Raw genomic sequence first — 15,813 nt, forward strand, 5'->3', positions numbered from 1 at the left:
CACACCATCTTCCCTGTTCCTGCAGAAGAGAAACACCCCCAGAGCGTGATGCTCCCACCACCATGTTTGACAGTGGGGATGGTGTATTGAGACTGATGAGCAGTGTTGTTTTTACACCAAACATAGCATTTAAAATATAGGCCAAAAAGTTCAAGTTTGGTCTCATCTGACCAGAGCACCTTCTTCCACTTGTCAACGGTGTCTCCTACATGGCTCCTGGCAAACTGTGACTTCTTGTGGCTCTCTTTTAGAAATGGTTTTCTTCTTGCCACCATTCCATACAGGCCAGATATGTGCAGTACTCGGTTGATGGTTATTCTATGGACAGATTCCACTACTTCTGCTGTAGATCTTTTCAGTTCATTTAGACTCTAAATGCCTCTTGGGTACTTCTCTGATAAGTGCCCTCCTTCGGTCAGAAACTTTGGACGGACAACCTTGTCTTGGTAGATTTGTTTGGTACACCATCCACTTATGGATGGTTAATTGAACAGTACTCTGTGATGTTCAAAGCTTCTGAAATCGTTTTGTATCCTTGTCTTGCTTTAAATCTCTTCAAAACATTGGGCGGGCTGAATATTTCTGCACATTCATAAGGGAGCCCTAGGGACAAGATGCGGGGTATGGGGTGTATTGGGATTGGGCCTTTTCTTTCACTTCAAGATTGTGTGCTGCTTTGTTTTCAACGTTTACATTAAATTTCAATAAAATATATTTATGTTTGTGGTTGTACCGTGCCAAAATGTTGAAAAATTCAAGGGGGATGAATACTTTTTTCAAGCCGCTGTACCTGGGAGTTGATTCTTTTTATGTGCTGGAAGAGGACCCTCTTGCAAGGTGGGAAGGTGGAGAGGTCAACAGAGAGATCCTTCCAGCACATAAGAAGAGTCAACTTACAGGTATGTGTCTGGAAGAAGGCTCATGAGCACTACCAACTACTAACTGCGGGCATGTGAAGTCCTTTGAGACTCTTGTGTGATTAAGGGCAAGATAATTCAACTTGACTTGACTTGAGATCCCATCCAATCTCGACCTTGGATTTCACATGAACACAGAGACTGGCAAGTTAGAACCACTATGGTTTGAGGGTGACGACATCCCCAAAGCCACAGGTGTCAGAGTCAGGTCCTCGAGAGCCTGTGTCCTGCATGTTTTGGAGAGTTTCTCTCCTCCAACACACCTGATTCAATGATCAGGATCATTATCAAGCTCCTGCAGAGCTTGCTGATGAGCTATGAATCAGCTGTGTGGAACGTGGCAAACCTCTAAAACATGCAGGACTCAGGTCATCGACAACCGGACTTTGACACCACTGCCCAAAACCCTTGTCGATGTCTCGGCAGAAGAGGAAACAGATGAGGATTATTTAGCAGCTGATGAAATCCATACAAATATGGATGATGATCAGGAAGAGGAAGAAGAGGATGATTAAAATCCAGTTATATTTGATCATAGGTCAATTTTATAAACCCCTGGGCGTTATTTGTCCATTTTCTGGCATTTTTATGTTTTTCTGTGTTTCATCAAAGAAAAAGCATTTGAAAAAAATACACTAGGGACCTGTTATTTTACCAGGATTGTTAAAAAATGTAGAAGTTCAAATTGGCGCCATGCTGTAATTTATAATTATTACCAAACAGGAGGGAGAGATTCACACGAAATTCTTGTAATAATGCCCGATTTTGGCTCATTGACTCCCATTATAAATTTTGATATGCTGTAAACCTGATGTGTTATAATGCATTTTCCGTGATTACTGATGCAATCGCTTCTTTGACGAGTCATAAACATGAAAATAGAGGAATTTGTGTGTTGAGAGTGTTATACCCAAAATCCACTAGATGGCGCTATAGGCTAATAAATGAATAACAAATCTATGCATAAAAAAATTCTATTGTTATGACTTATGGACTTGTTTGAGCCTCTAACTATGTCATATGAAATTTTCAAATTAATATTTTATTTTATATATATATATATATATATATATATATATATATATATATATATACAGCATAGTTAGTCTTGCTATTAGCATAATACTGCTATTATTGTCCATAGGGGGCATAAAAAAAAATAAAAACTATATATGTATAGATAAGTCTGATGCCACTGAACATTTTGAGCGATTGAAAGTGAAAAAAATATTCATAAATGACTAAGTTATCTCACTTCAAAGGAAATGCCTGATTTTGGCAAAATTACAAGAGTTTTGTGCTATTCAGAAAAATGCCATTGTGTAAAAACTGGGCATGCATAAAAAAATTCTATTGTCATGACTTATGAACTTGTTTGAGCCTCTAACTATGTCATATGAAATATTCAAATTAGTATATATATATATATATATATATATATATATATATATATATATATACAGCATAGTTAATTTTGCTGTTAGCATAATATTGCTATTATTGTCCATAGAGGGCATTAAAAAAAAACATTTTTGTTTTGAACATTTTGAACAAGTTATCACACTTCAAAGGAAATGCCTGATTTTGGCAAAAATTACGAGAATTTAATCAAAATAAAATGAACGCCCAGGGGTTAAGCTGCATTTTACTATTTCTAAATTTGGCTACACAAAATGTAATCTATTGTTAACAAATGTTCACAAGTAATTTTTATTCCTTGTCAGGATCTTGTTCTTTTCTAAATCTCACCTTGATACCCTGGGGGCATAACATTATTCCATTTTTATGTAATTCAGGTAATATATAGTATAGTACCACATAACCCATGTTTCAAATACTGTTTGTGATTTTATTTAGATCTTAATCCTATTTGGAATGGTAATTCTGGAATTGTCATTTTCTTTCCCGATTTAGGGTACAGTGGAGTATTTTGGCCATAGCTCCTCTAATACTTCAGATAGAAAGCTCATCTTGGACTTATATTGAAGATTACAAATGTAGGAGGTTTTTAATATACATTTGAGGCAGTGAGATGTATAATAAAATGTTTGAAATTGATCACTTTTGATGGTTGTCAGGCAGAGGGACATTTTTGGATCTTTTAGGGTATGTTGAGGGTGATATTTGAGAAATGAAATACAGGAAGCCCATGATTTTTTTCCTGCTAGTTCCCCGCATGTGTCAGGATACACCATGCAAAATTTTAGAATTTTCTGACTATTTATGCAGTTGCTGCACCTTGAAATTTGCAATTACACAATTTCTTCAGAAGCTTTTCCCAAAAGGGGTGTTATTTGGGCCCTGTCACCAAACGGCCCTGAATTGGGGGTGGTCCCTATCAACTTGTGATGGCCCAAGGTATGAGATAACAGGTAATCATAGTAAAAAAAGGTAACAAAAAACATTGTGACGAGTGGACCTAGCTCCTAAGAACAAAGTCAAAACAAAAACCAAACCCATGATAGAAACAAACAAGACAAAAACAAAACCCCAACCCAAACTATGACACACATTTATGCATACAGAATACAGAGGTCCCTCATTACTTTGCGGTTCACTGATTGCTGAGTCACTCTATCGTGGATTTTTATTTGGGGGTCCATTTATGCTGTTTTTGTCCTTTTAAAAAAATATTTGAGTAAATAAAAACAGGCATTTATTTCATTCAACATAATCTGGTGATTTATTTAATAATAATAATAAAGCATCGGATTTATATTGCGCTTTTCTATCTAATTAGACACTCAAAGACGCTTTACAATGAAACGGATATATCAATCATGCACCCACACATCCACACTGTGGTGGCGGTAAGCTACTTAAAGTAGCCACAGCTGCCCTGTGTGCACCTCCGACCACCACCAAACATTCGCACCTTCCATACACCAGTGTGAGTAGCACTGGAGGCAATGTGTGTGAAGTGCCTTGCCAAAGGACACAACGACACATGACTTGGGGAGAGTGGGGATCGAACAGCCGACCATCTGGTTACTGAACGACCGTCTCTACACCCTGAGCCATGGCCGCGATTTAACAGTAGACCACAGTTAGTAAAGCCAATGTGTGTCTCATAAGTTTTGTCTTAAGACACATTTTTTAGATGTCTTGAGACGCCTTTATAAGTCAAGATGTCTATAAGCCGTGTCTATAAATGTGCCTTTAGATGTCTTTAGAAGCCTTGAAAATATGAAGATGTTCCCTTGTGACAATGACAATAAATATTCTGAATCTGAAATCGGTCCATACCACAAAAAGTACCGTCTTCGGTACCCATCCCACAAACTACTATTTTCAGAAGAGTAAACTTTGTTGTGAATGTAAAGTATCATTTGGCCTGAGAATTGGGGGGATGTTTGCACATTTTAGTATTGTGTGCTTGTCTTTTACAATTTTACTGTTGGAAAAATAAGATATCGCTCACAGTTTTTTTGTGGATCTTATATATGCAAACAATATTTGTTATAACATAGAATGTATGTGCTGCTTGTAGAAAGTATAACATTGAACCCGTATCAAATATAAAACTGTGAATTTTACTGGAATAAAAAAAAGCAAAGATTAGTCTATCTACTCTTCAGAAAAGTAAATCCAAAGGTGGTCTAGAGGCACCAAATTTTATGTACTACTATATAGCTAACCAGCTACAATATATCGTTCTATGGGCACAACCCAACAGAGACACTAACTGTTGGTTGGAACTAGAACAGAAGGATTGTAATAACCTCAGACTTCGAGATTTACTCTTTATTACAACATCGATTAAGCGTCATAATTGTTTTAAAAACCCAATGATTTCCGCCTCCGTGACTGCCTGGTGGAAGGCACTAGAATTGACAAAAGCCCAAGTGGAGCCCTGTGGACTTTCTCCCCTATGGCATAACCCCGACTTTCAACTTAACAACCAACCGTTTCATTTAGCTGTGTGGGAGCAGAAAGGAATTACACATCGCCACCATCTCTTCTCAGATAATATGTTTATATCATATACATCCTTGCTCCAAAAATACAATATAAAAAACGGAATTTTTTTACATTATCTACAAGTTCAAAATATGATAAAGAAAAAAATTCCAACATTTCGGGGTACGCTCCAACCGCCTGTTTTAGCTAAAGATATTAACAAGCTTTCTCCGACAACAACAAAAAAACTTTCAAAAATATATAAGTTACTTTCATATACTGATAAAATGTCTTTACCCATCTCGAAATGGGAGACAGACTTGTCTATAGCAGCGGAACCTGACTTTTGGATTCAAGTTTGTGAAAACGCATTTAAAATGACAAAACACACAAATTTACAACTTATCCAATATAAAATTATTCACAGAACATACATTACTCAATACATGATGAAGAAAATGGGACTCTCAGACTCCGACATTTGTCTCCAATGCTTACAAAACACTACAGACACTTATGTTCATGCTTTATGGTTATGTACTCCGCTTATGTATTTCCTGACTAAAGTCTTAGAAAAACTTTCCGCTATTTTGGACTGTAGGATACCTTTATCTCCAAACTTGTGTTTGCTAGGTGACCTAACAACAACTGACTTACCACATAAACAATTTCAATCTACACTTGTAGCCCTTACTATCGCTAAAAAAACAATTCTTGTTAACTGGAAAAATAAACAAACTCTGAATATCGACCAATGGTCTAACCTCCTCATAAATCACATTTTAATGGAAAAAATATCTGCCTCAAATAAAAAACAAATATCAAAATTTATAGAAACATGGTCTACGTATATAGAATTTTTTAACCTAATTCTGGTTACTTAATTCTGTCTGTTAGCGAGAGCCACTACATCGTGATAACTTACATTGATGTTTCTGCATTTGGCAATTTATTATTATATTATATTATTAGTATGGGATTTTTTTTTTAATGGGCTTTAGGTGAACTGATGAATACACACGCTCGCACGCACGCACGCACGCACACACATACTCACCCACATACAAAAAAAAATAAAAATAATATATATATATATATATATATATATATATATATATATATATATATATATATATATATATATGTGTGTATATGTATATATATGTATATATATTTAAAAAAAATAAAAAAAAATTTTTTTTTTAATTAATTTGTTTTTTTTTTAAAAAGGAGAGCAATGATGATGTCAAATCGAATGAACAATACTGAGCTCTCCTGAAAAAATAAAAAATAAAACTGTGAGAGTTTGTTTTTCATTTATTCCCATCATTTATTAATGATGCACAGGATTCAAACAAGAGTTATCAGCTTTGAAATCACAAACACACAAATGCACCCTTGTCAGGTTCATTCAACCTAGAACATTTAACAGACACAGAAGGAAGACAAGAGATATATATATTCTTATTATTGGACAGGAGAATGAACAGAGATGTGCAGATCACAGTCTCCTGCCCATTCTGACACATTCTGTTGTTCTTCCTCTTTTTATTGGGTTGACCTACCACATGGACATTACTGCTCTGAGGGATTTGGGGAAATACGTAGCAGCAATGTGACAATCATTTACAGAAATTGGTCACTACACAGGCAACAATGCAAACATTTCAAACATTCCTTAACACTAAAAGCTTCTGAACCATAAAAATGTTCCGACCACTTTTGTTGTCGAGGGCACAGTTCCTGTCTTGTGATGAAGTTTTGTGACTGCCGTCGACTCCAACTCGCACACTTCAAACACAATGTTGAAAAAAATTACAATGTTGCATAAATGCTTTGCAATTAATAAAAGACTAAATATGGGATAATTAAGATACATTAATCCAACAACCCTAAAGCAGAGGTGTGAATTGGGCTCAGTGACCGCAATTAACCAGATGTCATCTTAAAGTCAAACTGCAAGAAATATCCAAGTTTGTCAACAGTAAATTTGTATGTTTGTCATTAATTCCTGATAACTTGTTTTAAAAAAATAAGACATTCCTTACAGTTTATTTGTGGGTTCTGTGTATGCAAACAATATTTGCTATAGCATAGTATGTACAGTGAGACCCTGCGATTTTGCAAGTTCACCCACTTAGAAATTATGGAGGGGTCTGAAATTTTCCTTATAGGTTTATGTCCACTGTGAGAGTCACAATCTATAATTTAAAAAAAATCGCATTGTATGATTTTTAACAAATTTCAATGCTTGGTACAAAAACCTTTGTTTACAATTACAGAGGTCAAACATTTCCTGTAGTTCTTTACCAAGTTTGCACACAATGCAGGAGTAATTTTGGCCCACTTCTCCGTACAGATCTTCTCTAGATCTCTTCAGGTTTTGGGCCGGTCACTGAGGAACACAGTTTCAATTCCCTCCAAAGATTTTCTTTTGGATTTAGGTCTGGAAACTGGCTAGGCCACTCCAAAACTTTGATATCCTTCTTATGGAGCCACTTCTTGATTATACCGGCTGCGTGCTTTTGGTTCGTTGTCATTTTGGAAGACCCAAGTGAGTGAGGGAAAGTAGTTGTTGGCTGAAATCTCGCAGTACATGTCCCTGTTCATCTTTCCTTAATACGGCGCAGCCATCCTGTCCCCTGTGCAGAAAAAGAGCCCCAAACTATGACTCCTTGCTTCACAGTAGGGATGGTGTTCTTGGAATGGTACTCGTCCTCTTTCTTCCTCCAAACATGACGAGTGGAGTTAAGACCCCCAAAAAATCTATTTTGCTCTCATCTGACTACATGACTTTCTCCTATGATTCCTCTGGATCATTCAGATGGTCTTTGCCAAACTTCAAATGAGCTCGGACATGTGCTGACTTAAGCAGGAGAACCTTGCGTGCGATGCATGATTTTATACCATGACTTCTTAGTGTATTACCAATAGTAAACTTTGAAACAATGGTCCCATCACTGATACCCCACAAATTTTGCATGGAGCCCCAATCCAAGGGAGCTTGACAGTCATCGTTACCCTCTTCTATTTTCTAGCAGTTGATTTTTTTTTTTACCAAGCCCCGTAGCCCATTTCACCCTTGTGGAGAGGTCTACCATTTTGTCCATGGTGTCTTTTGAAAGCTCTTTGGTTTTACCCATGGTAGCAGTTTAAGTCTGACAGATTGTGAAGCACATGTGTTTTTATACACTTAACAACCTCAAAAACGTGATGCTAGTTAGATCAAGAAGTGGATCGACAGTGGACTTTTTGGTGGCAAAGTGATAAGTCTTTGAAGGCCAGAATTCTTGCTGATTGGCACGTGTTCAAATACTTTTCTGCTCTAACATACAAATAAATTCTTTAAAAATCATTCAAGATGAGTTCCTGAGTTTTTATTTTACATTGTGTCTCTCACCGTGGACATGCACCTATGAGGAAAATAAGACGCCTATATAAGTTCTAAGTGGGTGAACTCGCAGGGTATTCAAATACTTATTTTCCTCACTGTATGTATGTGTGGCTTGTAGAAAATGTAAGACTGAATCTGTATCAGCATTCCCACAATAACATGACAGACTGACAGTTATAGTTTTGTTTGGCTTATAAAAAAATGATGGACTGACTGTTAGATTAGCCCTCTTAATGATTAGATAGGTGACTTGAGCTAGGCCGTTGTGTCACTGTGAACTGTCCTGGCTAAGCGTCTTCCTGTCTATCTGCACTCTGGCGCACTTATCCAGTTGAAACGAGTTAAGACCATCAGGTCACACATTTTCACATGGGCTAGGCTGAGCCGGCCTCCGTGTGGGTGGGCGATGACGAATGGGTGCCCAGGCTGCTGATGGATGACTGTCCAGCAGAGTTTTAAAAAATTAAAAAAATGTGAACTTGTCCATTACTCTTTCTGAGCATGCTCAGTTGCTCACAAATACAGTATGACTCAAATTTTATTTTTGGTTATTGTATCAAATTCGTTTTTAAACAAAGGTGATTTTGGAAAAATTACAGCTGAATTCCCCTATTGTTTCTTTTTTAATTCAGCTTTGACTCTGATGGTTGGAAAGATGTCCCAAAGTGCAGGCAGATGGATTTTACTTCCTGTAATGTCACATTCATCAAAGCCGAGGCAGAGCATGGCTGTGTTAAACTGGAAGTGCAGGCAGAGAGGCATGGGCTGACTTCAGGTCCAGTCGGAGCCTGTACCAGACAAGGTAAGCATGTCGTGTGCACAAAAAGTAAGGCACACTTGCCAATATGGAAGTATATTTGTGTCATCAGATTTTGAATCTGAATTTCTAACAAGGAATTTCACTACCATCAAAATATTTAATGTACACCTTTCACCTTCAAAAATGTAACAGTCACCTACAATGTCAACATTCAGTGTCAAATATTCAGTGTATTAGCTGCAAATTTAACCTTCAGCTTCAATTTTAAATTTAGCTGCAAAACATCACTGCTGGGTCACTCGGTGAAACCAGGTTAAAGCAATTAATAGAGAAGTCATCCAACCAAAGGAGCTGAACTTGATTGGCTGACAGCTATGGCCTTCATCTTGCCTTGTTTTATAAGTTTTAGCTTTCTTTTGTTCACACAATAATGTTTCCAGTTAAGCAAAATCTTTTCCCTTGCACCGTTCTGTCAATTCAGTCTGGTTCATGACTTAATAACCAGCACTACTGAGGGTGGGCCCGATTGTACACCTAACTCCTTTATACAAGAGATGGATCAGTTGACCCTAAACTCAGGCGGCAGCTCCCGGTCCCCGTGCCGGCTCCGCGGCAGCTCCCGGTCCCCGTGCCGGCTCCGCGGCAGCCCCAGGTCCCCGTGCCGGCTCCGCGGCAGCCCCCGGTCCCCGTGCCGGCTCCGCGGCAGCCCCCGGTCCCCGTGCCGGCTCCGCGTCAGCTCCCGGTCCCCGTGCCGGCTCCGCGTCAGCTCCCGGTCCCCGTGCCGGCTCCGCGTCAGCTCCCGGTCCCCGTGCCGGCTCCGCGTCAGCCCCCGGACTCCGTGCCGGCTCCGCGTCAGCTCCAGGTTCCCGTGCCGTTTTCACGTCAGCCCCAGGTTCCCGTGCCGTTTTCACGTCAGCCCCAAGATCCCGTATCAGCTCCGCGTCAGGCCCAGGTTTCCGTCCCGTTTTCACGTCAGGCCCAGGTTTCCGTCCCGTTTTCACGTCAGCCCCAAGATTCCGTATCAGCTCCACGTCAGGCCCAGGTTTCCGTCCCGTTTTCACGTCAGGCCCAAGATTCCGTCCCGTTTTCACGTCAGCCCCAAGATCCCGTATCAGCTCCGCGTCAGGCCCAGGTTTCCGTCCCGTTTTCACGTCAGCCCCAAGATCCCGTATCAGCTCCGCGTCAGGCCCAGGTTTCCGTCCCGATTTCACGTCAGCCCCAAGATCCCGTATCAGCTCCGCGTCAGGCCCAGGTTTCCGTCCCGTTTTCACGTCAGCCCCAAGATCCCGTATCAGCTCCGCGTCAGGCCCAGGTTTCCGTCCCGTTTTCACGTCAGCCCCAAGATCCCGTATCAGCTCCGCGTCAGGCCCAGGTTTCCGTCCCGGCTTTGCGGCAGCCCCAGGATTCCGGATCAGCTCCACAGCAGCTTCCGGCTCCGCGTCAGCTCCAAGTTCCCATATCAGCTCCACAGCAGGCCCCGGACTCCGCGTCAGCTCCAAGTTCCCATATCAGCTCCACAGCAGGCCCCGGACTCCGTGCCGGCTCCGCGACAGCCCCCGGACTCCGTGCCGCCTCCACGGCAGCCTCAAGTCTTCGCGCCTCGTCGGCCGCCTCCACGGCAGCCTCAAGTCTTCGCGCCTCGTCGGCCGCCTCCACGGCAGCCTCAAGTCTTCGCGCCTCGTCAGCCGCCTCGTCGGCAGCCTCAAGTCTTCGCGCCTCGTCGGCCGCCTCCACGGCAGCCTCAAGTCTTCGCGCCTCCACGGCAGCCTCAAGTCTTCGCGCCTCCACGGCAGCCTCAAGTCTTCGCGCCTCCACGGCAGCCTCAAGTCATCGCGCCTCGTCGGCAGCCTCCACGGCAGCCTCAAGTCATCGCGCCTCGTCGGCAGCCTCCACGGCAGCCTCAAGTCTTCGCGCCTCGTCGGCAGCCTCAAGTCTTCGCGCTTCGTCGGCAGCCTCCACGGCAGCCTCAAGTCTTCGCGCTTCGCCGGCAGCCTCCACGGCAGCCTCAAGTCTTCGCGTCTCGTCGGCAGCCTCCACGGCAGCCTCAAGTCCTCTCGCCTCGTCGGCCGCCTCAAGTCCTCTCGCCTCGTCGGCCGCCTCAAGTCCTCTCGCCTCGTCGGCCGCCTCAAGTCCTCGCGCCTCCACGGCAGCTTCAGGACCTCGGGCGTCCTCACCCTCTGCAGCCCCGGGCCTCCTGGCTTCGGCCGCTCTCGAGCGGGGTCTCTTCGCTTCTTCCATGGCGGTGTCAGGCCCATGGGGGTGGACAGGAGATGTTCATCCCACGGCCGTCCTATTCCGGTGTGGCGTCCGGGGCGCCCTCCAGATCGGCGCCGCCGGGCTCCCCTCGTCTGGCGTCCGGGACGTCCCCCGGACTAGACTGGAGGGATGTGTCAGGTTCCCGCCTCCGCGCCCCCTCCGCCCGCCCTGTTTTTGAACTTTTTAAGGGATGTCTGGAAGCCGTCCCTCGACGGAGGGGTTCTGTCATGTTTACTTTCAGTCTTGTTTACTCCCTGTCATGTTTTCCCCTTGTCTTGTCATTTCCTGTTTTATTGTGAAAAGTCTACTCTCGTTTCTGGTCACTTGCCCTTCCTCGTGTGGTGTCTGTGTCAACCCTGATTGTGTCCACCTTTCCCCATTACCCTCATGTGTCATCCAATCAGTGCCCTCAGCCAGGTGTGTCTTGTCATGTCATTAGTGTTGGTGTATTTAGTCGGTTGTCTCCCCCCTGTCTGTGTCGGTTCATTTTTGCTGTTGCCACGTTCGTAAGTCTTTCGCCACGTCACGCTGACCTCTTTGCCTTATCCGGATCCATGTCATGTTGTTAGTCTCGCCTTAGTTGTTTTTTCATGTTTTGCTTCAGGTTTTGTTAGTTCCATTTGTTTTGTACTTTGAAGTTAGCTTTTTTTTTATTTGAAATTAAAACCTCTTTTGGACTGCACCTCTGCCTCCTTGCTCTGCCTTCCCGCATCTGGGTCCTAAAGCCCACCTAATTGACAAAAATAAGGCTGTGGAAAACAAATTATTTATTGCAACGCAATTGAAAGTGAAATTGAAGACTGCACTTTCTACAGCTGTGTAATGCACACTTGAAAAGTAAAAATACATATGTAATACTATTTAGAAACAAAGTTTTTTGCCAGTAAACTTGAAATTGTGGTCTAATTTGCCTAATTAACTCCCTTGCGTGACAAATATCAGAGTGAAATTATAAATAACTAGAGCTGGGAGCAGCTATAAAGTGCCCTCGCATTCCGGGCCACTTTGGGGTACTTGCAGGTTGGGGTACTGGCACATTCGAATTATAATTTATTTAGAAAATGGCATAATAAACCTTTACATATGTTTTTTTTTTTTTTTTGCCAGGCATAATGAGTTGTGGTCAATGTTAAGAACCTCAAAAATCAGCATCCTTTTTTAAAAAGTATTCCTCAAAGTATTTATATTTATATCATCATTAGCTTTACTCATAGCACAATATTGCTGTTATTGTCCATAGAGGGCATCAAAAATAAATACATTAATTAATTAATAATTAAAAGTACATACAGTATGTATGGATAGGTCTGATGCCACAGAACATTTTGAGTGGTCAAAAGAAGAACAAAAAAAATATCATAAATGACTTAGTTATCACACTTACGAAGAATATCCACATTTTTTATCTACTATACCATAGAGCAAGACTCCTCCATATACGGTGACTCTGCCGAGTTTTTGTTTTTTTTGCAGAGTTTTTTTTTTCCACTCCAAGTAGCGTGCAGGCTAGGCCATCGAGCATTTGCCACGGCTTTTGCCGCCAAATGTGCAATACCCAGTTGGCCACAATTCACCTAACCACAGACGCAAGGGAGTTTGAAAACAGGGATGCTGGTGGTAGAAACAGACTCACTTTGTGACGTTTATGGATTTGAATAGAATAGAACCAAAGAAAAACATCAGGGTGATGGCGCGGGATCCTAGCGCATAAAGTAAGTTATTTGAAAAACCTTTGTGTGCAGTACCGTTGGTATGCTGCATTAATGGCCACTGTATGCTGCAACAACTCAATATGCTTGGACGAGACAAGCAGATAGTCAGGCTTGGTAAACATATGATGAAGATAAAGCGCTGTTTAAGTGCACTCCATTTACCATTTAATATTTTGATCAAATTAGATTTTTCATTTGTTGGACTATGAAGTGATTTTCAGGAAAAGTACAAGTGATTCGAGTTTATTCAGCGCTAATGCTAATTGCGATTTTTAATCATTTAGCATAGGCTAATTTTGTTGGTTTGTGTAATATGTGCATATGTGTGCAGAAGATAAGGAACAATGAGCATTTATGTCCACTAAATTCAACTCACGGTTAAAAAATAAATAAAAATAATACAGTGTTCCCTCGATTCTCGCATGTTCATCTTTCGCGGCCTAGCTGTTTTGCGGGTTTTTTACAGCGTGTTTTTTTTTTCTTACAGTGTATGCACGTGCCGTCCGTCGCCGCTGTCAGGGCCATTAGTTGATTAATCGATGGAATAACCGAGAGGCGACTCGATTTTTAAAAAAGTCGTTAGCGACAGCACTAGTGCAAAGCTCAATGAGCTTTGGTTAATGTCAAAAGTCAGCGTCCTTTTTTATTTTTTGGCAATGAGTTGCATGTATTGGCCTTTTTTTTAAGTGTGTGTGTGTGTGGGTGTATGTATATATAAATATATATATATATATATATATATATATATATATATGCTCAGGGTTGGGAGGGTTACTTTTAAAATTTATTCCGTTACAGTTACATGTAACCTGCTAAAAAATTTAGTTAGTAACGTAATCCAAGTACCATAATATTAAAGTGTTGTAACTTGATTACTTTGGATTACTCCAATACCGAGTATGCTAATGAAGACAAAATAAAAATAAATATCACCACAATATATATTCCATACAATTTGCCCTTGCTATTTGCGGGGGTGATAGGGACCCGGGCACCCTACAAATAGCAAAAATCCTTGTGTAATTAAAAAGCATGTAGGCTACAGATTGGTTGATTGATGTCCATATGCTGTTTTCAAACTGTCACTAAAAGGATAGATAGATAGACAGACAGACAGACATCCAATGAGGATGACAATGTGTGACATCAACTGCAAAATGAACTTTTATCCCAGTCAATATATATACTGTATACAGGCTTGGGGAGTAACGGAATATATGTACCGCCGTTATGTAATCAGATTGCAAAAAAATGAGAGAGAGAGAGAGAGACAGAGCGAGAGAGAGCGCGTGCACGACTGACGAGTCGTGTCCTCCACACGCGGGCAGTTTGAAAAAGCTTCACGGACGGGAGGAGGAAATGACGACCGGTATTCACTGGAACTTACTCGGAGTGAAAGTTTGAGCAGCATGCTACGCGCTGTAGCTTCTTGCTAGATAGCCCACTAGCCTACAACCATAATGTGAGTTACACCTTCCAAAGAAATCTTCCTCCCAGAAATTCACTATTTAAACATCATACACAACATATACAAGGCTAAACTTGTGACTGGGATAAAAGTTCATTTTGCAGTTTGTCACATCGTCATCATTGGACTATCTATCTATCTATCTATCTATCTATCTATCTATCTATCTATCTATCTATCTATCTATCTATCTATCTATCTATCTATCTATCAAACTGTGAGGTGTGGTTGCTTTTAGTGACAATTCGAAAACAGCATATGGCCTTCAATCAATCAATCAATCAATCAATAGCCCACGTGCTTTTTAATTACACAAGGATTTTTGCTATTTGTAGGCTGCCCGGGTCCCTATCACCCGCAAATAGCACATTGTATAGACTATATATTGTGGTGATATTTATTTTTATTTTGTCTTCATGAGCATACTCAATATTGGAGTAATCCAAAAGTAATCTAGTTACATAACTTTAATATTATGGTACTTGGATTACGTTACTACATTTTTCAGCATGTAACTTGTAACTGTAATGGATTACATTTTAAAAGTAACCCTCCCAACCCTCTGTGTGTGTGTGTGTGTGTATATATATATATATATATATATATATATATAGTATATATATATATATACATATATATATATATATATATATATATATATATACATATATATATATATACATATACACAGACGCTCCCCACCTTACGAACGAGTTACGTTCCGGACGATCGTTCGTAAGGTGAATTTGTTCGTAAGTTGCTTCAGTGCTATATTTTGTATTATAATTTATGTTTAAAGCCTATATAAGTATATTGAAGGTTTATATAAGTATGTTTAAGGCTTGTACAAGTAACCTGCATTGGTTTGTACTGAAAAAAACTTAATAAAATGGAGAGAATACGTACAGTACTGTACTGTACTACATATGTTAGAGAGCGAGAGCGAGACACACACACACAGTATGTACATGTACGTAATAAGATAAATAAAATGAAGTTTAACTTACTTTTGGAAGATGTACTCGATGCTTAAGGAGATGATGGAGGAGGAGGAAGAGGAGGATTTTATATCATGAGAGATTCTTCGTCGTCGCTGGAATCGGCTTCAAAAGTTATTTCCTGCTTCATGGGGACCGGCATTTCTTCCTCCTCCTCCTCGCCACGTTGCTCAGCCTCCAATGAGCTCTCACAGCGCCAATCGTCGGTATTAGCGGCGGAAAGAAGCACTACGCGCAATACAAAATCTAACTTACAGCATTTCTTTCCAAACATTTTTCGACATACTGTACGCGCAGAAATGTTCGCATGTACCGTTGTTCGCAACTCGAATGTTCGTAAGTAGGGGAGCGTCTGTATATATATATATATATATATATATATATATATATATATATATATATATATAT

General features: G+C 40.8%; 1 protein-coding gene across 4 annotated transcripts in view; it reads left to right on the plus strand.

Moving 5' to 3' along the window:
* Positions 1-15,813, plus strand: part of ifngr2 (interferon gamma receptor 2) — a 60,055-nt gene that overhangs the window by 14,498 nt on the left and 29,744 nt on the right. For all 4 annotated transcript variants that reach the window (XR_013295898.1, XM_077579707.1, XM_077579706.1 and 1 more), the window contains one exon: positions 8,844-9,013. Coding sequence is in view for 3 of the 4 variants with exons in the window: in XM_077579707.1 (XP_077435833.1) it covers positions 8,844-9,013 (170 nt within the window). In the remaining variant the exon portion in view is untranslated. The remainder of the gene's footprint in view (positions 1-8,843; positions 9,014-15,813) is intronic.

Source organism: Vanacampus margaritifer, chromosome 11 (genome assembly GCF_051991255.1).
Source record: "Vanacampus margaritifer isolate UIUO_Vmar chromosome 11, RoL_Vmar_1.0, whole genome shotgun sequence".
Taxonomy (NCBI): Eukaryota; Metazoa; Chordata; class Actinopteri; order Syngnathiformes; family Syngnathidae; genus Vanacampus; species Vanacampus margaritifer.